The sequence below is a fragment of the Primulina huaijiensis genome, chromosome 15 (assembly GCF_012295235.1).
Source record: "Primulina huaijiensis isolate GDHJ02 chromosome 15, ASM1229523v2, whole genome shotgun sequence".
Classification (NCBI taxonomy): domain Eukaryota; kingdom Viridiplantae; phylum Streptophyta; class Magnoliopsida; order Lamiales; family Gesneriaceae; genus Primulina; species Primulina huaijiensis.
Window position 1 is genome coordinate 3,383,033 of NC_133320.1, and position 27,662 is coordinate 3,410,694.

General features: G+C 35.2%; 2 protein-coding genes across 2 annotated transcripts; both read left to right on the plus strand.

Moving 5' to 3' along the window:
- The first annotated feature begins 162 nt into the window (after window positions 1–162).
- On the plus strand, window positions 163–23,045 carry LOC140960337 (protein VASCULAR ASSOCIATED DEATH 1, chloroplastic). The gene is made up of 18 exons (XM_073418578.1): window positions 163–465; window positions 944–1,003; window positions 2,126–2,176; window positions 2,422–2,487; window positions 6,725–6,820; window positions 6,903–7,004; window positions 10,794–10,894; window positions 15,232–15,416; window positions 16,006–16,046; window positions 16,151–16,238; window positions 16,352–16,438; window positions 16,589–16,643; window positions 18,021–18,087; window positions 18,675–18,774; window positions 21,571–21,632; window positions 21,723–21,765; window positions 21,919–22,196; window positions 22,566–23,045. Exons 1-18 carry the CDS (start codon window positions 268–270, stop codon window positions 22,806–22,808), a joined length of 1,923 nt encoding a protein of 640 aa, XP_073274679.1. The 5' UTR covers window positions 163–267; the 3' UTR covers window positions 22,809–23,045.
- A 1,662-nt stretch (window positions 23,046–24,707) lies between these two features.
- LOC140960499 (pentatricopeptide repeat-containing protein At2g45350, chloroplastic) lies at window positions 24,708–27,077 on the plus strand. Its single transcript, XM_073418786.1, has one exon. It carries the CDS (start codon window positions 24,774–24,776, stop codon window positions 26,673–26,675), a length of 1,902 nt encoding a protein of 633 aa, XP_073274887.1. The 5' UTR covers window positions 24,708–24,773; the 3' UTR covers window positions 26,676–27,077.
- The last annotated feature ends 585 nt before the right edge of the window (window positions 27,078–27,662 follow it).

Genomic DNA, 27,662 nt, shown 5'->3' on the forward strand with positions numbered 1-27,662 from the left:
TGTAACAATAACAATAATATAATAAGAAACAACTTCCGGCATGAATGGAAAACAGTAACGGGCCGAACAGTTTGGGCTGGAACGGACCAAACTCTTTAAATGGGCTTGATTCCACCCCAAACTCTTTAAATGGGCTTGGATAAATAAGGCAATTCGATGTCTTCGTAAACGGCGTCAAGCGGAAGATGGACGATGCAAAGACTTTTTTTTCAAACGCACATAGACTTCGTTAACTGGCGATCGAGCTAACCGACAGTCAGTGCTGGTATGGCGGCAGTAGCGTCGGAGAACATGACGGATCTCACTCTCGCCGCTTCTCCTCCGACCGCCCAATCCATGGAGAACCATAGTGCCTCATCGAATTCTTCCGAGGCCGCCGAAGCACCGTCGCGCGAACCTTCAGCTGAATCACCAGAACAGTCGTTCAATTCCGCGCCAAGTCCTTCGAAACAGCTCGATTCGAAGGTCTCTTTTGTGCTTTTAAGCGTAATCGCGATGCTACGACGTGCACATTTCTGATATTGTTGTTGTTTTTGGATAGTGATCGCCGGGGGGGGGGGGGGTTGGTCGGCATGCCGATCGTCGTAAAGAGAGGAATGGAAATTTCCGATGGGCCAGTGTTATTGGGGAAGAAATCTCGAACGTTCTTGTTGAATATTTTAAAGTTTTCTTTGACTGTGATCGTCCAATCCGACTTTAGTCGAAATATATTTATTAAATGATGCGAAGTTTTAGTGGGTTCAACTGTTTTTGTTGGGTATAGCTCAAATAGGGTAGACTAGAAAGAATATATCCAATAGGGGAAGATACTTCCTCCCTCCCCTCTATGCGTTTTTATTCTCCTTCACGTGAGAACAACCTTTACACAACATCAAAATAATGGTGCTTCTGGATCTTACTTTAAATGCATTGGCTGATGGTAAGTGCCATGATTTTCTTTCAGAGTCAATTTGTTTCGAAGGTTGAAGAATACAGGCAGCTGTTTCGTCTTCCACCTGATGAAGTGAGTAGGTTTTTTCATTCGAATTTTTCTTTTCTTCTTTTTTCCCAGATTTTCTTGATTTATCATTGCTTTTCATCATGTTTTTTTAGTTTTAGTACTTGTGCACTATGAAGTGCAGAACATTTAATCTATTATGTAATCTTAATATTAGAGGTAGAGTTGTTATTTATCTTACCATATCTTTTTTAAATGTTTGAGAATTTTTGTTGTAGTTTAAGTTCTAGTGAATAATAGATAGAAGAAGCTCAAGAACAAACTTATTTGTTTGAATAAGCTTCTTTTATTGTCTCTAGAAATAACTGCAACTTGTATTCATCATATCTGTGTTTGTATATAAAAAGTGCAAAGCATTATCGACACTAAAGTTCAAATAACATTTGAATTTTGTACTCTTATCTTCATAATTTTCTTTGATTGCCATTCACTTCAGTGCCTTGGATGGAGATCATGGATTCATCAAAGTGTGGTAACACCTACCATTCCATTTAGTTAATCTATTGAGGACCAATGTGCATACCAAATTGTTTTGCTAGTTTTACGTGGAGGATACAGTTTTGATAGATCATCTCTAAAAATCAGTTAGTTATGGAGACTTAAAGTTCATGAGCAAAATTATTTTATCTTGGAATGCTTTTCATGCAATTGCTTGAGAAATTGGTTGTGAAAACATTCAATAAAATGAGAAAGTTGAGATATCAAAGATAGAATTGGAGTCTGATGCAACTTGAGTTAGAGGAAACCAATAATATTCATTTCTTAAAGTGTCTTCTCTCGACTAAACTGGACAAGAAGTCTGTCTATCGACTTCTTTTTGTTTTTTTTCAAACTTTGGGTCTATTCCTTTTTATTTAGCATTTATGCTGTCATCATTCTTCGCAACCAGATTTCAAAGCATGTGAACTCTTTTATTTGTTCATGACTGGAAAGCATAATGGAGAGGAGACGAGATCCATGTTGCAAACCCCCCTAACTGATTTTGAATTAAGTCTTGTATTGTGATGATATGAGAATAATGGATGGAACTCTTATATATGTTTTGAGACACCATATTTTCTGAATTTTTTGCTATCTTTTATTCGAGAAGCACACGTGATTTAATTTTGTTTACCTGGAGTTCTATAGGATCTCATTCAAGATTTCAACTGTGCACTACAAGAGAATTTTCTTCTTCAGGTAATTAATTATCTTTGAATAATTAAGCTACTTTGCTCATTTTCATTTTCTTAAAAAAATGATTCATATTTCTCTCCGCAGGTATATTTATTTTGTATAATGTGAATTTCCATGATTTACTCAGATGTTGTGTTGGGCCTATTATTTTTTCTTGATTATCTTATAAGTTTTTTTAAGCAAGTGATTTTATTTAAGGCCATTGAGCTTCCGAATTTAATCATAAACTGTATGATTTGTTCTTGCAGGGCCATATGTACCTATTTGCACATTATATCTGCTTTTATTCCAACCTATTTGGATTTGAGACAAAGGTTGGTTGTTAAATTTATAAGCTCCTGCACCTTTTCAAATTATATCAGTACGGCAGTATCTCTCTTCCTAAATATATATTGTGCGACTAAAATGATTCTCATATTTTTAATGTTACTGATTTTGCGAAGATATAATATCCTAAATGGGTAGCTTATTGTTATTCTATTGAATTTGGAGTTCAAGTGTGCAACCATGTGTTAAAAAGCTAAAATGCTTAAGCATGCATATGAAAATCGATGTAATCATGGACTACTACTCAAAGGATCTATGGTCCTACCTACTAAAAAAATGTTGCAGAAAGCCAGAAATTCTAAAAGGCGATAAAATTCTGAAAATCTAGCAGCAGGACAGAGTCTTAATACTCCAAACACAATGTTGTAAATTCTAAAGTCCGCCGCATTAACCAGGATAACAAAACACATCCCTGGAAGCTAGATCTTGGTTTAACTTACATAATTTTCTGGGTTCAATTTGTAATGCCCTAAATTTAAGGAAATGAATTTTCAGGTTCAACTTGTAATGTCCTAAACTTAAGGACTAACTTGTAACAATTTTGAATATTTTGGAGACGAATCGTGACAAATAAAAAATTTAGGGGTTTATTGCTAATTTATTTTGCTACCCACAGTTAAACTTTGAAGCGAGAATTGAATGGACCACCACATTACTGCGAGAAGTATGGAAATCAAAACCTTGAAGTGTAAGGTAGCTAGGATTTGGGACTTTTAAGAATCTAGTTGTACGCATTTTAGGATCCAAGATTCAAGTGATCTGAATTAAACAGGATTGCTTTTTTTTTTTTTACAACTCAACAATATAAATCAAGAAGTTCAAGAACTTATAAAATACTCTAAAAATGGCCAATGTTTGGAAGCATTTTTCAGAACTGCCTCGTTCTGGCAAAATAAAGTCAAATCCACATCACACTCTAATCAAATGTCTGAGAAATATATTATCTTTCAATTTATATCTTTCAGAATATTTTTTATTTTTAATTGAACTTTCTATCAATCCCCAAAACACTCATTTATGATTGATTATATTTTATCTCCTTATATCATCTTTATAATTTTAAAATATTTCACATTAAAATTACCAGAAATATATGATGCGGCATGAGTAATACAGCTAATATTTTTATGACATGACATCTGCAGTAAAAGATGCCTTCTTAAAAAATTAAATCCAATCATACATCACATTTTCCCTTACGATCTCACTTAATACACTTTCTCAAAGCACTAAAACACTGCCAAACATTTGATGGAAAGAAGAATATAAGAATGTAATTACTTGCTCGCAACTTTATAAGTTGCTAATTTATTGGATCTCCTTCAATTGAATTTGGAATTTTCAGCAATTTTATTAAATTTCATGTTTTTCTCCCACCTTGTAGAAGAACAAAAGTAAAATGGTGGATGAAACAAATACTCAAGAAAAGCAAATGCAAAGAAACACGAAAAGGACAATGAAACAACTGACACATGAAACAGGGGAAAAAGTAAGAAGACAAAACAAAAACAAAATGACAATGTAGGTGTGGTGTTCAACCTCAAAGTAGATAGCTGATTCTAATATTAGATGATCCTAACCACAAAAAAATGACGATGAGACCTCTCATGATACCCAAAATATCCTAAAATGTTAAAATACGAATACAAATACTCTGGTAGCAAAACCTTGACCAATTGGATATAAAACAATTTCAGATCAAATACCACATAAGTTTTTATTTTGAGGCAACTCCTTCAAAGAACAAAAATGACTTGTTCAGATTGAACGATACAAGAACTGATCCTGATTAGTTCGATTTGTTTGCTAAATGAGAAGGCTTGCTGACAAGTTACATGGATAAACTCTTCAGCTTGATTGTGTTTCAAGCTCTCATGAAAGGTTTAGATTGTTAGAAAAAATTAATGTTCTGAACTTGCGATCACAAGGTTGTAAAACAGTCAAAATTAATTAATGTTCATATTTAATTATGTACAAAATAATAAAAATATGAAACTTCTAGACAGAGAAAAGTTTGTTAATGCTTCTCCTTCCTGTACATGACTAACGTTGGCCGCCAATCTCTCATACCGACCACCTCCGACTACCGCCTCCTTTCACCGGCCATCGCCGAACACCTCCGACCTCCTACCGCCCTCTCAAGCATTTTTTATTCCGCTATTTTTTTCCGAAAATGCTTATTCATACTATTCCTGACTAACGTTGGTCCCAAACTCCTGTGGTGACCGTCGTGTACCCATTCCGATCACCACCGACCACCACCAACCGCAGAACCTATCTGTCATTCATTTCTTCTTCTCTATTAGCTCTTGGTCCTTTAACCACGACGGCACGACCCTAGCCAGTAGATAGCCTAGCCGTGCACTAACACCTATCCGCGATCTGAATCTTAGCTAGCTGTGAACTCTACCACGACCCTAGCCAGCCTTGTATCCTAATTGCGAACCCTGACCGCGCTGAATCCTAGCGATGATCTGAACCCTAGCCGCGCACAGAAACCATGAGTGTTAAGCTTGATTTGTTCAACCTAGCAAATACAAATCGGTGTCATCTTATTTTGAACCAAGCATGTTTGCGATAAAAGGCATGTAGGCGAGGTTAAAGTCGAGCAAAAGTTGTTTATACTCAATATGGATAGGAGGAGGACTATTGTATGTATGACAGAGAGAACCAGAAATGCTAGCTATCTGCTGGAAGTGGATTTGGAAAGCTTACATTGGCTTTGGTCGAAATTTTGGGAGTACATTAACAAAACACAGACATGTTCAAAGTTTAACAGATTTAAAGGGAAGGAAGCAGTATTTTCCATGCAAAAAATTGTCAATGCCCGGGGCAGCTATCTACATTCGTTTGGATGGGCAAGAGGCAGCGCTTCATCATACCAAATGGCCGGTATGATTGGGGTTGGAAATGTGTGGCAAACAACTTGTCCAAATGTATTCAGAAAAGGAGGGACAATGGAATGTCTACAAGAGAAGAAAGGAAGCTTTTGGGGCATTCACCGAAGAATGGGGAATTCTGACCGAATCCCACCGATTCAGGGAAAATAGACGCATATGAACACTTTCGGTCGTGCTTGGTTAAGAATTGGAGTAAAGCACTCATTATCACAAGAGAGTGTGTCAATATATCGTGGGAATTGGTGCATGAGACTTTTGGGAAGACAGTCAAGAGGAACATTGAATTATTTCTATTTCAAGCCAAGAAAGCAATCTGGTGGCCAAACAACGAAGATGATGCCTCATTTTATCTGAAAATTGAAGAAATGTTTTCTGGAGAATAGGGTTACCTTGTCCTTTAAGCGCTGGAGGCAATACATAAACAGGGAAGAAGAAGTGTTTGAGTGCTGTAATAGCTGGGGGTGAGATTATTTGGGATACCTTGGGACTTGTGGTCCACTGTGAAGAAGAAGAAGTTGAACTGTTAGCTCAACAAGTTGGATGTGGTGAGGAGAAGTGGCCCTGATTAAGTATTTGAGAGTTCCCTTAGGAGGAAATCCATCACAAATCTCGTTCTGGGAACCTACCCATTCTGTCTAATATGTCGAAAAAGTTGGCAAGTTGGAAGAGAGCTTTTCTGTTAAGAGGGGGAAGGTTAATGTTGATAACATCAGTTTTAAACGCACTCCCGATTTATTAAGTCTCTTTTTAGGGTGCCAAAAAGAATAGCCGGCGCGATGGAGAAAATTTCAAGGAAATTCTTAAGGGATGGAGCTGATGGTGATGCACAGTCATTTGGTTGCCTGGGAACATGTGTGCAAACCTAAAGAAAAGGGCGGATTGGGTATTGAGAATATTGTCTTGAGAAAAAAGCTATGTTGTGGAAATAGTGGTGGAGGTTTTATGTGGAAAATGAGACGTTGTGGAGGTTTTTGTTCACTTTGACAATTCGCCGTCTTCCCAATCATGGGTTATGCACTTTCGAAGGGTTGTGAGAGATGAAGGGCTATTAGAGTTGACTGAGTTATTAGGTGTGTTAGATAGGATTAGGTTGCCATGTCCATCACCTTCATGCTGAACACGGAGCTGGTGGGAGACTATTAGTTATTATGGTTTAGATGGGAGTCATGATTTTCTGGAATTTGAGGTTTCTCATTTCTTATATATGTATTTTTTATTATGATGTTATAATTTCTCTAATGCAGTTTTAACAAGGTTTTGTGCACTCCCAGTATTTTGCAGACCACCTTTTCAACTAATTGAATATCATGGATTTATATTTCAGAAGATCATTCCATTTCTTGAAATCACATCTGTACGAAGAGCAAATGCAGTTGCTGTGTTTCCGACTGCCATAGAAATCATAGCTGGAGGAAAGAAGGTAGAAACCTGCTTTTGATGTTCTTTTGGTGTTCTTCAGTTAATTTTTTAGTCTCTCTCGTAAGTGTCGGTTTTTTCTGCAGTACTTCTTCACTTCCTTTTTGTCCCGTGATGAAGCTTTTAGGCTCATTAATGATGGTTGGCTGTTGCCCAGGAATGGGTCCAAGGAAATTACGGATCCACAGGTATCTAAATGGATCTAGTTTCATGTTCAGAATCAAGGTCTACTTGGTCTACGATTGAGCTTGATTTGCTAAAATTGCTAATGTTAAGGGCTTCATTTATTGCTTCTGTATTCTCGATTGAGCATTGTGGTTCCTTTTATGCCGAATATCTTGGTTTCTGTGCTGAGCAGTGTGTTTTAACTAGATGTACTGGTATCACATTTAATAATTTAATTATTCATATTATTTCAAAAATTTGAGACATATCTCAAGGACAAGGATAGATAACAAATTGCCATGCGCTTCTCATCAACTCATCACAGTTTTGTGTAATGGAGGTATGTATCTATGTTTTGAGAAAATGGTAGATGTATCTGGTTGTCAGTTGATCTTATTATAGTTTTCCATTTCTCAGTCTCATTATATAGACCACTCAAGCACAGCCCTTGCAAAAGGAATGTCTAGGAACAAGTCGCTTATAAGGTGCAATATGTGCTCTTGAAGAACCATAAGCCCAATTACTGGCCTAAATGCTCGATTAAGTTTTAAGAGATACCTATGGCCAGCCCAAATTAATAATGCCCAACACACACAAGCTCATAACTCTTTAAGGGTTTAGTTAACCCGCAAGCATGCAGATTTTGGTTTAGTTAACCCGCAAGCATGCATATTTTCTTTCTAATTCTGTTTTTCAGTTTCACGCAATTCAAATTCTTTCTTCCATACTTCGCGGCACTTCGATTCCAGCGCCGGCAATTATTTGTCTCGTTTTTTTACTGCACTTTAATTCCAGCCTTAGATTTCTCCTCTTCGAATCTCTCTTTTATTTTAAATAATCCATCAAGTTCCTAAATTTTACTCCTTAATTAATATCCCTAGTCTTGCAGTTTGGTTACGATTCTGCAAATATTAAAACCTGCTTAAGCAGGAAAATATCATATCTGCAAGGCTTCGTGCAACCCAGATGCCTTAGTGTGCCTTTAGCCTTTAATAACAATAGGGTCTGTTCTCCTTCTCTTTGCTGCTGGGAAACAATCTTCATATTCCGAGTCGCGCTCTTCCTTTTCAAACTGATATTATGGTGCTGATATAGACTGAAATTCCATTATGGTCCAATTATAACTGGTAATAAATGAAACACAGAGTCGTAGAGGAAGGATATGATTTGTATCTTGTTTTGGAGGAGACTCGTAGAGGAAGGATATGATTTGTATCTTGTTTTGGAGGAGAGGCTTTCACATTCCTAATCCAGTAAGGTTGGATGGCTTTGTTTGCCCTAGCCTAGGCAGGACTCACAAGGAGTATTCTGAAGTATCGTCCAATGCCAAATGACTCCCATACTGAGAAAACTTGATAGTATAAGAGCTGGACAAGGACTTCCACTACTTCTAAGGGGATCTTTATCTATGCTCTGCAGCATCCATGTGACACATGCCTGGGATGGGGGTGGCTTTCCATTTGATTCAATTAACTCACCAAGGATGAAAGTAACTCTCCCTCCGAAAATGCTAAGTCGAGATTCCCATCACCTCAGAGCTCTCATATAGGTCTGTGTAAATTATTAGGCATTTGAAGGAATTTAATATAATTGATCCTAGGGAAAAAATTGGAAAGACAATATAGTCAAATTTAATATGTTTAATAATATTTTAATCAATAAGAAATGATGGATAGGAGGTTTTAATATAAAATTGTTGGGCTACTGGCACCAACCACTCTTGTAAAAAGTTTTGAAGACATAGAACCTCAAAAAAAAATATTAATAGACTAATACATCCTTCATTTTCTAAAATTACACACATTTCACCCATATGTTCTAAAAACTCATGCACATGTTTTATGCCTGATTTTTAACAACACGAGGTCTAAAATGCTATTAATTTTACATACATTGTTTTTGCTTTTTGTTTTTTTTACAGGGGGTGTCGATGCAATTAGTCCTAAAATTATTAATAGATCGATTTTTTATTTTGATCAATACACATTCTATTAATTTAGTCAAACTTAACACGCTTAATAATATTTTTAGTTTTATAATTCCAACATCAAATATTATTCGATGAGAGATGATGGATAGAAGGTTTTACTACTTGGAATCACAAAATTCTGTAAATTCCAAGAGACTGAATAAGACTTGATTTTAGGGGAGATTCTAATGTAAATACTCAATTATTATTATTGTGGTCATCACAAATTATTTGATCTCGTGGGTATTAGAGTTGCATAACCTCATGAGATTCTAATGAGTGTTTCTTATTAACATCCACTTTTTCTTTTCGTTTGTGTCCTCCAAGTGATTCTGTTTCTTATTCTGACAAGTGCTGGTTGTTTCCTTTTGCTTGATTATCAATTGGAGTACTATTAAGTGGATTTTATGTTGAATAAATCTGAACAAAGAACGGAGAAAAAATGTACAGAAAACAATCTCTCTTGGACAAATATGTAAATCCTAGATGCATCGATTTATAACCAAGATTTCCTTGTCGTGCAACAGGTCAAAACAGCATGAGGATATTTCCTCATATAATATTGCTATTATCCGAATGAAATAAATATGTTTATTGTCTAATTACCGAAAATCAAGGATCTACTTTCTAATGACATTATTAACATTTTATCGGATGATTACTTTGGAGACCTAAAATGGATTGGTAGCCTTGTTATGGGATCGGTGAACAAGAATTTGTGTATGCGATGGTATAGTTGTTTATAAAACTGGCTATTATTTTACACGTTATGAAAGACGTATAAAAGAAAATTTTAATGAATATTTTGGAAAATAGTTTATTATCGATGACATAAGTTTTTATATTTAAATTTTAGATTATTTACAACGGTCTTTAGAAATGTGTATCGGAAATTCTTGTAAATGTAATCTTAGCATCCGAGATTTTAAATAGAGCTATGATATTTTGCTCGGCTTTGGCTTGGGCATCTAGCTTCACCTAAACAATGTAAATTTTTTTCTATTCTTTTTCTAATATACCCTTATTTAATTTTGGGTCTTGTAATTAACTAACTATTGGAAAGTAAATTAACCATTGATATAAGTATTCATTAAATGAAATAAGGATAAAATTGGAAAGTTGTTTGTATAATTGATAGTTCCAAGTAGTATCTTAATCTATGTGGAGAAAGAAATAGACCTATATAATCGAGATGGAGGTGGTATTTTCAACAGAAGAAGAAATGATTTTTTTTACAAATTCTATGGTTTTTAAGTTGGAACTTCTGCACAATTATTTAGACAATACTTCGATGCTCATTCTTTTAGAGGCAAGATCCTCTTTGACGCATGCCATTTTCTTCCTTCCTCGATACTAGTTGCAAGGTGAGTTAGGGAACTTTTCTTTGAGGTGAGCCTCCTTGTAGAATTTGGTCGAGGACGTTTAATCTGCGTACAAGTTAATTGAATGTGAAACACGTGGGTTCAAAATTTTATTCCTCAATTTGACCTCTTGATGTTCAAGATTCACTTCCTGTCGGTAATCTTATTCTGCTTTTCTATCAGGGTCCTCTGGCTAAATGTTGAAACATAAGTGCTCAATTGACTGTGTGTCGGTTCATTTAATTTGATTTCAGTTTGTATCTTCCAATAAGTTTACTCAACTGAATCTCTAAAATTAACCATTTATTACCTGATTCTGTTATTGGAGTTGCTTGACACGTAGATTATCAATAGCTAAGAGGTTTTCTGTAACTTGTGTAAATATGTCCATAAATACCCAATTGTAATTTTAAGTTTATCTGCCATTGTTGCAATTTTAAGTGTTCTCTATATCTTTTTAACAATTTCTCTCTTTCATTCAGGAGCTTATGTCTGATACAGGAAGCCAGGAGAATGGAAGTTCAATGGTTGAAAAATCAATTTTGTCCGGGAAATCTCTGGATGACTCGGATGTTACTGAAAGGTATTTGACTTTGCTACAAACCCTGTACTCTTTGGGCTGTTATGTTGTTTTAGACCTAGTAATAAACTCGCCTTTCGGTAGAGTGTCTATATGTAATGGCAATGTAACGGCTTGCGAGAGACCCTCATGATAACATGTTTGTAGTAATTTTGTTTTATGATGATCACCTCCAAGCTAATTTAAATTCTATTCACATATATTGATTGCATTAATTGGTTAAGTGGAGTGAGGCTTCTCCATCTTCATCCCAAAATTCCGAGTAGAGATGCATAGGATCGCTCTCAAGTTTACACTTAATTGATAATTGGCTGAACGATTTTCATATTTCTCTAGGGGATATTCATATGAAGTATATAGAGCCTATTTTAGGAAGCTCGAATGCGGACTGTACAATAATTCAGAGAACCAACATCTTGATTTCGATACATCAAATTCTAGCTAACAACGCAACCACATTAAATTTTCTACTTTTCACAATCCCCAGATTATCCGAGTCCCTTTAAAATGATAGAATTTTCCAATGTAAACGTTCTATCATATTGAGATTTAGCAAACTGAAGGATAGAGGGGGGGGGCCTTGATGTTTGGAACATTTGTCTGAGAATAAGGCACTTATGGGGAAATGATGGTTTAGATTTTTTTCTGAGAGAGAATCGGTATGAGAGAAGGTTAATGAGCAAATGATAATGACTGAGATGCAGGCTTAGCAAGGAATTTTACATTCAAAAGTCTATGGAAGTTTATCTCTTGAATCTACCTTGTTTTCCATCAGTCAATGAGGGCAGTTGTAAAAACGGGTAACATAATAAGGTTTTGGGAGGATAGGTGGTGGGGGAGATTATTCTATTTAGGATCTTTATCCATCGTTATTTCATATTCATCGGTTCATAACAAGTTTATTTCTCATTTCGTTCGGTCGGATAATTCTCCTCTTCTTTCTTTAATTCTTGGGATTTGCATTTTCGGCGGGACTTGAGGGATGAGGAATTGAATGAGTTGAGCTTTTTGTTAGGAGCCTTAGATAGGGTCAAGTTTGTTGAAGGGGTTGCAAATACCAGTAATTGGGCTAAGGATCCTTCAAAGACTTTTTCATTCAATTCTTTATACGAGTATTTCTTTCCGGTCATAGGTTTTCCTTTCTCTCTTTTCATGTAATTTGGAAATAGCTGATCCCATCAAGTTTTCTCATGGATTGTGGTGTTGAGAAAGCTATCAATTTGTGAGATGATGCAAAAATGATGGCCTACTTGTTCTCTTTTCCCGAGTTGGTGCGTGTTGTGTCAGCAAGAGGTGGAGAACCAAGACCAAATTTTCATTCATCACGCCTTGGTTCAGAGCATTGCAGGAGTTGGGTCTGGTCTGGATAACTCCAAGGTTAATGAAAGAGTTACTTGCGACAGATTTTTGGCGCGAGCTGCGCAAGAGGGATAGAATTTTTTAGAAAGTGGTAGTTCATTGTATTTCTTGGTCATTTTGGTTGGGGAGGAATAACAGGGTTTTTGACTATATAGAAGAATTGTTTGAAGAGTGTTGAGGTAAGATTAAGATTCGGGTATCTCTAACTGGATAAAGAAACACAAGGAGTTTAAGATATTCTCGGTTTTAGATTTATTAAGGGATTGAATTTTTATATGTTGTTAATGTGATCTGAACTTTTGTTGTTTAGTGTGTGGACCTCTTGTCCGCTTTTTGTGATTAATAGTTTTTATTATGTAATAAAACATCGTTTCCTATATAAAAAAAAAAAGAGATTTGGTGAAAAATAGAATATGTCTTTGACCGTGTCGGACTGTGAAATTTGAAAACTTATGAAGTGTACACATTGTGCAACGTGTTGAACACAGTTGCTGCTGATTTCTGCATTCTGCGCATTCGTGCATTATAGGTGGAAACCTAGTTGCTTGGTGTTGTAAAATGCACAATAAGTTTCAAGTCTAACTAGAAGCAGGGCATAGCGTTATGGCTCATGTATAATGTGAAATTGATATGGTTGATGACTTATTGTCTGAAATGAGTCTAGAATGTTCAATTTGTTAATGCACTGTGCCAATCACATGGCTATCAACATTGATATTAGTCCAGTATTCCACAAGAGAACCAAGGTTTAGTGGTGGATTGCCATTTTCTTCATCATGATGATATTATAGTGAATAAGATAATTACCACGCTGTTTAGCTCTTTCTTCAGGATAGACCCTTGATATCTTTAGGGACAAGTCCTGAATGATTTGATGATTCAATGACCTTTTTTCTTCTCGACAAGTGTGTCTTTAATACCTCCCATGTGAGGTGATCAACTACTCGTGGGCTATCAGAAGTAGCAATGAATGCTCTGGTACTTGAAAAGTTATCATTTATGACTTGAACGAATAGAGAAGATTGGAAGTGGTGGAGCTTTACAAACTCTTTTTGAGAAATCTAAACCATTCTTTGAGTACGAGTAGCTTATAGGTCTTCCAACGGTGTTTTAACAAATAACTAAGCCCAATATGTTTTTCAAATTTAATCCAATATTCTGTGAACACATTATTGTTATGACCATAAGGAATACTAGGATACATTATTTATAAAAACACCCGATCCATGATCTCCCATCAAGTCTTTTCCTCATCCATGTCCATAACTGTCTCCAGTAATGATGATTAAATAGATGATAGCTCAGGAGATTTCATGAACTTAGTACTATTCTGCATACAAAGGACCTGTCATAGTGCAAGAGACATAGTTGGGATGATATTCCCTTTAAAATCTGTCCTTGAATCTAATTTAGAATTTTAGGATCCACCTCAGATAAGAATCTGGAGAACAGGACTTTCATGGTATTCTTTAAGAACTATCTGGCTGATTCAGAACCAAGTGGCTGATAGGTATCCAACTCATACAAAATTCCATTGAATGATGCAAGTGGTCAGGCACATAACTTTCAGCCTGCTGTAAGATGAAAAACATGCCTGCAATTCAAATATTCGAGACATTCTTATAGATATCTTTTAGAGTATTCCAAATCTTTCTGGTAACTGGCAAGAAAACAAGTCATACGCTCACCTTATCAATCATGTTGTACAGTAACCAAGCCATAATGCATAAATCAGTGGCAACACAATCTTCATATGCAGCATCTTTCAAATCAGAAGGATTGGAGACGAGATGTTTCATCTTTTGTTGAACTCCAGCAAATAACTTATAAGAGTGTGGACTGCCCTCAAGTGATAGTTTGTTCCATTCAGTTATACAGTTATGGCAATATAAGGAAGTTGCCAATATTTATTTCCATTGTTATGTATTTACCATGAACAAATGACATTGTAATAGCTGCACAAATGAACACTCAGCAGAAGAGAGATGATTAACTTGCTTCCATGATAAACAAATATAATAAAGTAGAGAACCAGAAAGAAACATCAGAGAAGGAAAGGGAAACCTACTGTCCATAGGATGAACTATCCATATTTTACTCTTCCCTTGAATTGTACATGGTGCTACTGTTAACATGAGTGGTGTGATATTTTTTTCCCTTGGTGAATGTTTGTGGAAGAACGAGAGAGAAAACCTAGGTTAGGTCAAGCGCTTTGATAGCATGTTTAGAAGAAAAGATCAAGAATAAATTTATTGAAGCGGTTTTAAGAGGCTTACAAAGAATTTACCCTGAAAGCATTTTTATGAGTTCTAGAACTGGTTTAAAAAAAAATTCTTAGAAAACGAAGTGGCAGAGAATAGAGAACCTTAACATCAGAATGGATTATATCAGGTATCATCACATTCAGCCGACTAATTATGCATAAAGCAAAACCAGTGGATATGTTTCTTGATTGAAAAGTTTTGTCCCAATGTAAGGAAGTTAAACATCAAAATAGAAATCTTAGGTATCACTTTCAGTAGAACAATTGTACATAAAGCAAGACAAATGGACATGTCTCTTGATTGTAATTGTCCCAGTATAAGCTCGCAATTGAGAATGCTAGATAAAAATAGGTATTATTATTATTGTCGAATTAGTTCTAACAATACTTGATGTGAACAACTTGGATTTGAGTTACTTCATTTTAGCTATATTCATAACACAAAGCATGTATATGACATAGTAGTGTGCATGCACTTGGAAAATCCAACTTCATACTTCAGCGAAGTGGCATGGTTTAAATATACTTTGAGATTAATGACATTTCACAAAAAAAATATAATATATCATATCTTATAATTGGTGAGCCGACTTGCTACCTCGTGCAATTATTTGCATAATCTCATGAAGGCAAGACCGTCTTAGTGTTGCTTGTCAATAGTTGCTTCTTTTTCGTGGCTAGTTTGGCAGTCTGATTCGTAACTTTGCTTCATGGACAGGGATAAGGAGAGTACCACCTTGGAGGATTCCAAGATTTCCAGTGTTAGTGAACCTGAGGTTATCTTGGAATCTTCAGGAGTGCAAGTTGGGAAAAAAGAGGATGTCCGAACTGCTCAAAATATAGAGTGTTCATCGTCTGAAACATCTTCTGCTTGGCTGCCGGAGGATGCTGATGCACCCCAAGGTTTGCCCAGTTCATATGGAAATTAATTACTATTTGACTTAAACTTATTTCAATATCTTGGTAGGCACCTTATATTCCCTTTCTTATATTCCCTTTTACTATATGATTAAACACGTTGATCTATAATAGAGTTTAATCTTTCATATAAAATGTGTCATTTTATCATCCTAGTTTGCATATATTTTAGATTGAAATCTTCCTGGATCTCTTGAACAAACTTCTATTGAACACAACTGATGTCAAATTTTTAGTGTACTTGTGTTGTATTTGATGTTGTATTTGAAAGAAAAAAAGTTATATTTGTCGGATAGCCACTCAAATAGATGTAGGTGCCACAAACTGGTATTATTTTACTTAATGAATAAGTTATGTTATGGTTTTCTAACCATATTATATCTAATTTTGTTGTAAAGCCCCCATTACTTTAGTATTTTAGGACAGAACTTATCTGTGATCTCCAAATGTGCCTATTTGACCGCATTTATTAATTTTTTTCAGCCATTTTCACTGTTTCCCATGACATTTTTCCAATTTTCTGTTTTATTTCGTTACTGTTTCAACTATATCTTGAACTGGGGATTCATTGCAGTTCCTGAATGCTATACCAAAGTCGCGGGATCAAAGTTTCCGGTATTTTAATTTTCCTTCGAAATTGTTAATCTATTTATTATGATTTATTTTGAAGTTGATGTGGTATGAGCTAGTAATTTTTAGCCAGCGATATTTTGTTACAGATTCCTGTAGAGGAGTTTTTTCAGCTCTTTTTGTCAGATAATGGGGCTAGTTTCCAGGAGTCGTTTCATAAGAAATGCGGTGATAAAGGTTAATGAGTCCAGTCATCTGAAAATTTTTATTCAAATATCCTTTTTATTTCGTGTATCTTTTGGGTGGCATAAATTGCACAAACTTGTAGTTTTTGCCATTTTTCCTTTCAGATTTCAAGTGTTCTTCATGGCAGCGTCATGATAAATTTGGGCACATGTCTGAGGTGTCTTTTCAACACCCAATTAAACTTTATCTTGGTATGTCGTTTTTCAATTCAAGTTATATCAGAAATGTGCTTACCAAGTTCAATGATACCGAAGGTTCTTTTATCTGGACATACTGAAAGGTAGAAAGATAACAAGTGCAGTGGTATGCCATAGCTTATTCTCTCTTTTCATCATTGCCAGGTGCAAGATGTGGTACCTGTAAGCAGATTCAAAAATATAGAGTTTATAGGAACAAGTAAGTGACCGTTAGTATATGAATATGTAAAAAGTGATTTTGCATTGTAATTATTATGTCACTTCAGTTGCAAACCATTCGAAACATTCAAAACCTACTAGCATTTATAAAATTTTTGACAAACTTCCCAAATTGATGGAAGTGGCTTGTGACTGATAATTCATCCTCTTACCTCATCTAAATCATATTGATTCCTGCCAAGAAAACATAAACCTGTCTATCTCCTCTTGTTTCTTAGCATGATTCAGTTCTTGCAATAATATCATCATCTGATTATAATTTAGTGGTGATATCTCGGGTTCCTTGTTTGGTAAAAAATTTGAGAGGAATTCTCAAGATATGAACATGCATCACTGTTGCATCCCACGCGTCTTTAGCTATATGAATGGTTTCCCGATGGTAGGCTCCATGGAGTTAATCACATGTAGACAAGAAGTTGATAGTTTTGCTGTTTTTTTAATTTCACTTATAAGGTAGCCAAGCCTTCCTTTGCCTTAGAAAATCAGCCTAACTGATTGAGCCTATTCCAAATAATTTTTGTGCATTCAACCTGTTAATAGTGACCTGAAGAGTAATTCAGTTATCTCGAGTGTTGAATGAAACAGTCGGGTTAAGACTAGTCCACGTTAAACCCTTCTCTGCCCCACTATCGTTTGTCTAACACCTGTTGTTGCAGTCTTTACCTTGACTGAGTGCTGATCACAAGCCTATGGCTCTGATACCACGTAGATTTTAGGAAAGAAATGGAGAAAAGTTGACTATTTCTTATTTATTCATGGGTAAGAGTGCATACAAATAAATAGGATCAAGAGAGAAATTTTAGGGCTAACGTTAGGACCATAAAATCATAGTAAATTTGAAAAAAATTCGAATTCTTTGATTTATGGTTTCCTAATTTATTCAAATAACAATCCCTTAACTAACATCCAGATTTATTATAAATGCTACTTACAACATTTCTAATCTAATCCTTACTTCTTCTGTGAGAGACTCTTGATACTTGATAGACTGAAGTCCGAACTGGATAATATTCATGATCTGCAATTTCTGAACAGATGGGCTTCTTTTAAGTTGTCCCATGGCTAAAATCAATTTTGTTTGGCTACTAACTTGCACGTGAATTGTGAGTTGATGACTCTTATATGCATGCAGACTGCTAAATTATTATTTTCTGATGTACCTTAATCATTCTGTCAAAATCGGTGAACATGCATACTGCTAAATTATTATTTTCTGATGTACCTTAATCATTCTGTCAAAATTGGTGAAGTTCGTCTCTGTGGCAACTATAATTTGTACAATCTTCCTTATTTTATTGCTTTCTGGTGGTTGTATGATATTGATTGGCCTTACAATTTTCCTTATATACCTTGCCAGTCATTTGATTTTCGAAACTTCTCAAGTGATCAGTGATGTGCCATATGGGGACTACTTCACTGTGGAGGTATGGATTTGTCTTGATGTTATTTAGAATAGTTGGATGAATTTGTTTTGTTGGGGACACCTGTTTTATGTTCCTAAAATATCAACTTCTTCTTCACCCTCTACCTAGTTTATTTGAAAAATATATAAAACAGTGAGATGTCCACATCACAAGATGGCCCATTTCCAGAACTAAGCTGAGACAAACTATTATATGTGTACCTCTTCGAATAATTTCAATTTGATCCAAAGTTGCATCAATCATAAATAGTCACGCCTCCTTTTTTGCTTTCCTTTTTGGGTCTATTTCTCAACAAAATCTTGTTTCTTCTTCCTGGCAATTGAGAAGAGTCAGTTAATCTCTAGTATCAACCTGGATACTGATAATAAAAATCACTTCTAAGTTTCACATCCTTTCTCTTGTGCATCAAAACATGCTTCACCACTCCCTTTTCATCCTTAAATATTATCCGCACAAATATGAAATATCTATGATGGAGCTCTCATGTTGCTTGCGAGAACTATTCACTTGATCTTTCCTTTAACCTATTGGCATTAATATGTCAATGATGCCTTTTATATAGTCCTTTTCTGATCCTCCTTTGACAGGGGCGTTGGGATGTGGAGAGAGATGGTGATGATTCACAGCCTGGCTGCTTGTTGAGGATCTACATCGATGTCTCTTTTTCCAAGAAAACCATGTGGAGAGGTTTGTCTTTGCGATTTTCTTATCATTTACAGGAAACCCATGTTATTTTGTGCGAAACTAATTGCAAGACTTTATTTATCATGCAATAAGTTGGGTCTGAAACCGTGTCTTCACAGAGTGAAACTTTTTATTTGGATTCAAAGTTTGATTGGGAATAGTTGTTTCTCTTCTGATTTTGTAAAAGGAAAATTTGTAAAATAGACCTACAAACATACACTAGGCCTACAAATTAAACTGCTCCTTCTGCAAACTGTATTCAATTTGCCAAATGTTTTCCAGGCAATCATGTCATATGAATTGTGATTCCATACAATCATGGGCTGCTGAGCAAGAAACGATTTTGGTTCTGTGCTACTTGACATAACTGTAACAAAATGGAACTTTAATTTTTGTAGAATACCTTTAAAATTAAAACCAACAGAGACCTGGATAATATTTTTAAAATGTATGCTGGATCCTGAACAAGAGTTTTTGGGTGCAAGGTATTGAATTAAATTAAAATCTCATTTTTTCTTCCATAGTGAGAACTGGATAAGTGCCTGCACCTTGACTTTGTAGCATATAGGTGAACATCAAGTAAGCTACCCGGGATCTTGATGACAGCTACCATCAAAAGGGATAACAAACCATGAACATGACTTCATAGGGTACTCACTCCCAGCTGCATCAATAACGGCCCTGCCAGCTGGTAGGCTCAAGAAACCCTAGGGTTGGGCCTTCTATAATTACAATAGCAATGACAAGAATGATTAAAATAACAATAATAACAACAAATAGTTACAATATCTGTGTTAACCAGAATCAGAACAATAGTTATAGCTGTAATTCTAGCTATAGTAGTAACAAAAATTATGGTAATAATAATAAAAATTAAAAGTAGTTTCCTTTCAAATAATTTAATAATTATAGAGTAAGTATTAAGTTTCAGTGTTAATAATAATTGTAATAATAATGATGACGATAAATTTTTTTTTATATAATAATAGTACTGATTACAATAATTATAATAATGATATAATAATAATTGTTATCATCATCATAATAAATTATATAATAACAACAATAATTATTATATTGTAATTTCAAAGCTAATAACGGTGGTTATGTTAATACTAATAATATTAATAATGGTCAATATTTAATTATTTTGTAAGAGTGGTAATTTTAGTAGCAATAATAATGGTAATATCGTTAAATAAATTAATAGGAGCAATATCAGTGATAATAATCTAACAATTTTATTATTGTTGTTGTTGTTTCTATTATTATTTGTTATTAGAAATAATAATGATATAATAATAATTATAATGATATTAATATTAACAGCATTATCATAAGTTACCACGATAATGTTAATAACGGTAAGAATAATTAAAGTTTTAATTTTTCATAATGTTTTGATATTTGCCCCCGAATACCTCAATTTAGAGAATGTAGAATTTAGTGAAGGAAAGCAATTAAGGGAATGAAAGAAGTTGAGGAAGAATAGTTAGAAGATATAGAAATGAAAATTGGAATGGAGAGTTCAGGATAAACGAAGGATAAGTGGTGTATGTGATGAAAATTGGGAGTGAGGGGTAGGGGACTAGGGGTATTTATAGGCGAAATTGGGAGCTTGATCGCCATAATTATTTCTGCCCCAGACCCCAGTAAAATCGATCCTTTCAGTTTGTGAACTGGTTCATATGCTATATATTTAAAAAGGACTGTTAAAATCCTCCAGTTCAACCCGCGAATTCTGACAAATATTGTTATAAAATAATGAGAATCCACCAGATGAACCAGCAGAATGTAATAGTTTGTTGATTGGCCAGGATTGTTATATTCTGAACAAGGAACCTGGAGTGCGACCACTGCAGATATTTGATCCCATTCAGCTTGTGCCTGGTGACCAGATTTCCTTCCATACCTCATCTACTTGTAATCATTTAATGGGCGTTGGTGGCAGCGGTTTTCGTGGGTGATGAGGAGGCAGTTCTAGGAACATAATTTGGTAATAAACGTAGGATTCTGAGGTGTTTTGATAACTTATGGAAAAAAATGAAATAAAAAATTATGTTCCACTGCTTTACCATGTGGACAAGCAAAATAATACAGGGAAGCAAAACTGTACCTACACCAATTTAGGAACACACGATTCTATGACGTAGAATGCAGTAAACTAGGACAAAAGAATAGTAATTGGATCTGCAAATAAGGAATTAATGAGTTGATACAAATTATGAAAATAGGTCCTAAAATTGAGGGAACCAATCTTGAGTAGATTCACACTTAGGTCACCACGTAGTCTAACTTCTTTTAAATTGATTTGAACTCCTTTCAATTTACCCATCACACAGAGACAGGTGCAGAGACAGGTGATATAGGTCCTTTGTTGGTAAAGTTTCTTATGATGACGGTGGCCTACAGCCAGGCTTACTGCGCAGCCTTCTACTATGACTGATGGGTTCTATCTGTTGGAACATAAGACTTGATCATACATATTAAAGATAGAAAAGGAACAAAAGTCTGGAAACTGTAGGATGAAGAAGCAGTGATTACTCTTTGGCATCCACGTCTTTGCTGTGTTGCATTTCTTTTTAAAATAAATATAAGTCTCTTTTAAAAATAAATATATGCTTGTTTCTTCTTAGGCTGTGTAGTTACATTTAAAGTTTATACCCTGGTATCTTATAATGTTTGTTATGGCAGGTCTTTTCATACATTGTGTTTACTTGGTGTTTTGTGCTATAAGGAAGCCTTTTGAAAGTTTTCATTGATACTTGTTTTGAAATACTATTAAATTTTTATTTTCAGGGAAAATAGTGCAGTCCACAGAAGAAGAATGTAGAGAAGCTTATGCAATCTGGATAGACCTTGTATCCTAGCTTTTTATGTTTGACTCCTAAATTTTCTTTTTTCTGGAGCTTTGATGGTTTACCTGAAAATTGTATGGACCGATTTTTCAGGCACATGAAGTTTTGAAGAAGAAGAAACTTGAGAAGGAAAAAGGTGATTTTCTTATTTGAAGTGCCAAAACATCATGCAACCAATTAATGGAGTTCATGGAGCTCATTTTACGTTGTTTTTTGGGTGTCGGGCATCTGGAGATTTTTTTGTTCCACTATATTTTCCTATATTGTTACGTATATTAATATGTTGTAGAAGGGCGTGCGGCCAATCAAGCTCAATTGGAAAAGAGATCAAACTCCGAGATACCCTTGGATTTGAAGCAGAGTGATTCAAAAGTATCGTCAATCTTGCAAGATTTCAAGGGTGTGAATCAAGGAGTCACTAATCCCCCACAACAAAACTCAATTGATGCATCAGTTGGTTATTTTTTGAGGGATACTTTAACCAAATTCTTCCCGTCGTTAAGACATCAATACTCGTCTTCTCTGCTTCTAGTCATCACCATAGGCATAATTCTCCTTCTAATGCAGGTAGAACTGGCGATCTTGTGTTGTCATGTTTTTTTGTTGGTATAGCTTGTTTCGTCGAAAATTATGTTAACTATAACTATATCTGGGAAAGGCTCAATGAACATGGCGTCATGTTATTGTATATAGTTTGGAAGATTTGAACTGAATTATTAGTTCGATTGCAACTTTAATACAACAAGCACTCAGTTTTTAAATCTGTGCTGTATAAATATGCCTTGGAGAAGCATTATTGCTTATAATTTGAAGAGGACTTTTGCCCATTTTTAAGCAAAAGGCCATCAGTTCTTATATGCTCTAGCGTCATCAACTTCGACAATATTCTCAAGTTACACGTCGTTTCATTTAACCTTTTCCTTCCCACTGCTGCAGATTAGCATTGTTATTTTACTAAGTCGACCTCAGCAAATCCAAGTGATTGCTCAAGGAGACCACCACGCGAGCAGCATGATAGGAATGACTGCAAACAAAGCAGAGACTCTCACCTCACTGAAGAAGCAAATTAAATATCTCAGGGAAGAGATGCATTTCGTTGAAACTATGCTCGAGAAAATGCAGCATGAGCATGCGCAACTGAAAGGGAAATTGAAGGAACTCGAGCTATGGAGAAACTGAAGGATTGACGATATTTTTTGTTTTTGCGGACCATAAAGTACTCTCCAAGTGTTTCCGTTTCTTCCTGTTAAAATACTATAACGGTGTTGTATATCGAAAGACCGACCCGGTGTCGTGGTTATAATGCAAAGGGAGTTACAATGTAATATTTCAAAGTACAGTGTATACACAACATTCTAAAACATTTGCTGATTGTAAAGGGAAATGGTGCATGGTCACTCAGAGAACTAGTTTTTATGTACATTTTATCATAAATAGTGAGTAGCATTATAATTTTTTTTTTAATCCCAAAATGAATATATCTGTATTTTAACAATTTAATTGCCCCTTCAACGATATTTCATGGAACTCGACCAAAAATAGCATTTGTTTTCTAATGGGTTTCGGATCACTTGTGCTATAATCGATAAAATAAAACAAATTAATTGATAATGTAACATGATCTATATTATTTCTTAAATGATACTTGAAAGAGGTTTGAGCGAGCCTTCGCACCTAGTTAGACCACAAGATGTATATGTTTCTATTAGAATAATACATATCACGGTTAAAGTGGTCATGAAGAAACGATTATTCCTCAATAAAAAAAAATGCCACCATTATAGCATGAGTTAAATTTACACCTTAATTATATTTTATCTATCCTATTTGCTCATGAAATTTAATCATAGATGCAGAATTATCGAACGGAATGTGGGTTTTAATTTATTTTAAATTTGAGTTATAAATTAAAACATACAACAACAATTGAACCCGCACCAACCCAAGCACGATTTCAGTAGTCATTGGACTGAACGTGTTACATGCTCTAGTATCCCTTGCACAGGTTTTATTTATTATTACTAAATTTTAAAAAATAAATTGCAAAATCTGCTGAAGTTTGCACATCTACTGCAAATGCAAAAAAAACAATGGATTCGCAAATTATGGCAGCGGATGCTGATGAACGTTGCAGTGTCTGCTTCCAAACACAACGGATGTTGCAGCCACCCGGTGACTGCTGTAAAGCTGTCATGAGTGCTCATGCGCACTTATGACCACTTAAATTTTTGACCATCATCTATAAATCGATGGATTCGGATTTTTCTTCTTATTTTTTAATTATGATTTTATAATTATTTAAATAATTAATAATGTTTGTTTTATTATTTCATTTGTTATTTTTTTTATCTTCATTAACTATTGTTACTATTTGTTTGAGATGACAACAAATCGAGGGTGAGAAGATCTCAGTGTCATATACTTACAAACGACACATATATCTCATCAACAATTTCTAAAATAGTTTCTGAAACTATTGATGATATTATTCGAGTTATACGATCAAACAACCTTATTTGGATGTTATATCTTGAGAATTATTTATGCAGTTGTTTCATAACATATTTAAATTATATGGGGTTTTATGATATTTTACGATGTGTGTTTCAAGTTTTTTTAATAATCATTTGATTAATGTTCTTGTTGAGCGATGTCAGCATGAAACACATACGTTCCATTTTAGATATAGTGATGCAATTATCACAATATAGGCTATTTCAATATTTGGGGTCTGTATATTGATGGTGCTTGTAACTAGTATAAATGTTTCACATACCGTCGAACAATGACAATATATATGTCTAGGGTTATTGGTATCTGTGTCATCAGTATCGCATTTCAAACGTGATCTCTGTTTTATATGATCATTGTATTTCTACACTTATTGAAAAATTTAATTGTTTGAATAATTGAAATTGCTTAATGTTGTATTCATATTTATTTTTAAATTTTATGTTGTAGTAAAATTTAATAATTGAGATAGTAAAAAATTCAAAATTTATAATTATTTGGGCTAGGAAAATTTTTATTTTTGCATCTAAGCAACTGGGCCCAAAGTAAGGCCCAACAGGAGGCCGTTGCGTATCCGATTCTCTTGGATACAGTACGTGCAAGCACTTCCTACTACTGGACCATTGATTTCTAATGCTGGTGTCTGTGAATTCGATCCAGCCATGGAACTCCGCCGTCCCAATTCTCGATTTTGCTTCAAAATGCAAAACTCAGACGGAAATAAACCAAATTCATGCGAGTTTAATCGTCACTGGGAATATGTACAACAAATCATTGATATCGAAAATAGTTCTTGGTTCCGCATTCTCCAAACACAAGGCAGTCGTTAACTTTTCGAGACACCTATTTTTTGAAAAGGATTACAAGGATTCATTTCTCTGGAATGCCATTATCAAGTCATTTTCGCATGGGGACGAGCCTGAGTACGCGTTCAATGTGTTTGCCTTGATGCTTGTGAGTGGGGTTCTGGCGGACAAGTATTCTTTTTCTTTGGTTTTAAAGTCATGTGCAAGATTGGGTTTATCAAATAAAGGAATGCAGATTCATGGGATGATGTCGAAATTTGATTTTAGGTCGGATGTGCTTTTGCAGAATTGTTTGATTTTTATGTACGTAAAATGTGGGTGCATTCACTTTGGCAAGAAGCTGTTTGATGAAATGCTTTTTAGAGACTCTTTTTCATATAACTTGATGATTGATGGTTATATCAAACACGGGATGGTGACCTTAGCTCGTGAGTTGTTTGATTTAATGCCAATGGAAATGAAGAATTTGATCACCTGGAACACAATGATTAGTGGGTATGTGAAATCTGAATATGGGTACGAGTTTGCTTGGGAATTGTTTGATAAAATGCCTGCAAAGGACTTAGTTTCTTGGAATTTGATGATTGATTGTTGTGCAAAGAATGAAAGGATTGAAATGGCTGGCACCTTGTTTCAAAGAATGCCAAAAAGGGATGAGGTCACTTGGGCTAGCATGGTCAATGGGTATGCAAGAATGGGTAAAATTGAAGATGCTAGGAAATTTTTTGATGCTATGCCTCGAAGGGATGTGATTTCTTGCAATGCGATGATGGCTGGGTATGTTAACAACGGATGTTGCATGGAAGCAATGAAAGTGTTTCATGATATGTTAAGTGTGAGTGGTTGTGATTTGGCTCCTGATAGCGTGACTTTGTTGACTGCTTTATCCGCAACTACACAGTTGGGTGATGTGGGTGAAGGGATTGGAATCCATCATTACATGGAGGAACATGGGTTCGCCGTCAGTGGAAGACTTGGTGTTGCTCTAATTGACATGTATGCTAAGTGTGGCAGCATAGAGCAAGCTCTGGACATCTTTGAGGGTGTCCTCCAAGAGAAAAATATCGATCACTGGAATGCCATGATTGGTGGATTGGCTATTCATGGAATGGGTGATTTGGCTTTTGATTTGTTCATTGAAATGGAAAGACTTACCATAAAACCAGATGAGATCACGTTTATCACAATCTTGAATGCTTGTGGACATTCTGGAATGATCAAGGAAGGTATTATTTGCTTCGAGGCAATGAGAAAATTGCACAACATAGTGCCTAACCTGCAGCATTATGGGTGCTTGGTTGATATTCGTAGCAGAGCAGGGCATGTAGAAGAAGCTGTAAGAATCGTCAAGCATATGCCAATTGAGCCAAATGACGTAATTTGGCGAACGTTGCTAAGTGCATGCAACAAGCAAAAAAATTTTGAGCTTGGACTGCCTATTGCTAAGCATTTAATTGGAATTGATTCCTACAATTCGAGTTCATACATACTTCTATCAAATATGTATGCACAGTCTGGTTTGTGGGAGTGTGTTAGAAGAGTTAGAAACACGATGAAAGAAAGGAATGTCAATAAGATTCCAGGATGCAGCTGGATTGAGTTTGATGGAACAGTGCACGAATTCTTTGCGGGAAATACATATATTCATCAAGTAAAGGAAATTTGCTTGTCTTTTGGTGGCTTGCCACAAATTATTTCTGCCGGCAGTGAGAGCATGATCCTAAAGTAAAGATGGGATATCATATATCTCCTTGATGATGCTGTGTCACGGATACTTGGACAAACATCTGGAACAGAAGTCATTTTTGTGACTCTTTGTTGTATATTTTCTCTGGATAATTGCCACGTGTTCTATGACATCTAACATGGTCCAAGAAACCTTTGAAATCACGGAAAGTTCGACCCTTGTTCTCTCTCTGACAGATGAGCAGTGAGCCATCGATCATTCAGTCATGACGTCAGGTGGTGTAGCAGCATCAAGTGTAATTGTTGTAGTTGTAGTTGAAATGTATGTATGTTAGTTGTCTCTGTATAGGACTTAGAGAATTCATATATTGAACAGAATGCGATGTGAAAAAAGCAATTCTTATGGAATGTATCAAGTTCACTCTCAACTACTCCGTTATGCAAGTCCATTAAAATCAGTTTTAATAATCTAGTCAAAGATAAAAACTATAATGCTCCCCAAAGAGCACATATTCATATATTGGAGAAAATAAAAAGGTTACACTTCTATGATATTGTACGTTGTTCGATCAACTTAAAATTCAAAACGTATTGGGAATAAAAAATTTTCGATGTGGGGATTCTAAGAATAACTGGTTTGCTATTGATTCACAAAATAAATCCATTCATAAGAACATTAACAAACAAAAATAGATTGTACAATGTTTGTTGTGGATGGAACATCATTATTGTTCAATATCAAACTGTAACTACACAATTTTGTTGATGCTTGTAATTCGTCGATTCATCATGTCCATCCACCAAATGAAAAAATTTGATATGAAAGCCAGCAAATAGAAAAATTAGTCGAAGTGGCACCTTTCCTCAGGTGAAAGCTGCCTAATTTTGGTTTTTGTAAAATAGTGTATAAGACCTACAAATTAGTAAGGGTCTAAAACTTGTAAAAAGAGTTTTATTTTTTATTTTACGAAGGAAAAAAACTTTGACCAGAGTAATTTTTCAAAATCACTCACTGTTTTTGTTTTGTTAT

Excerpts from the sequence above, each read along its gene's own strand:
- LOC140960499 (XM_073418786.1), top strand. The coding sequence starts at position 24,774 with ATGCTGGTGTCTGTGAATTCGATCCAGCCATGGAACTCCGCCGTCCCA.
- LOC140960337 (XM_073418578.1), top strand. The coding sequence starts at position 268 with ATGGCGGCAGTAGCGTCGGAGAACATGACGGATCTCACTCTCGCCGCT. Across the intron at positions 10,895-15,231 it reads GACTCGGATGTTACTGAAAG|GGATAAGGAGAGTACCACCT; the intron begins GTATTTGACTTT and ends CTTCATGGACAG. Across the intron at positions 18,088-18,674 it reads GGGACTACTTCACTGTGGAG|GGGCGTTGGGATGTGGAGAG; the intron begins GTATGGATTTGT and ends CTCCTTTGACAG.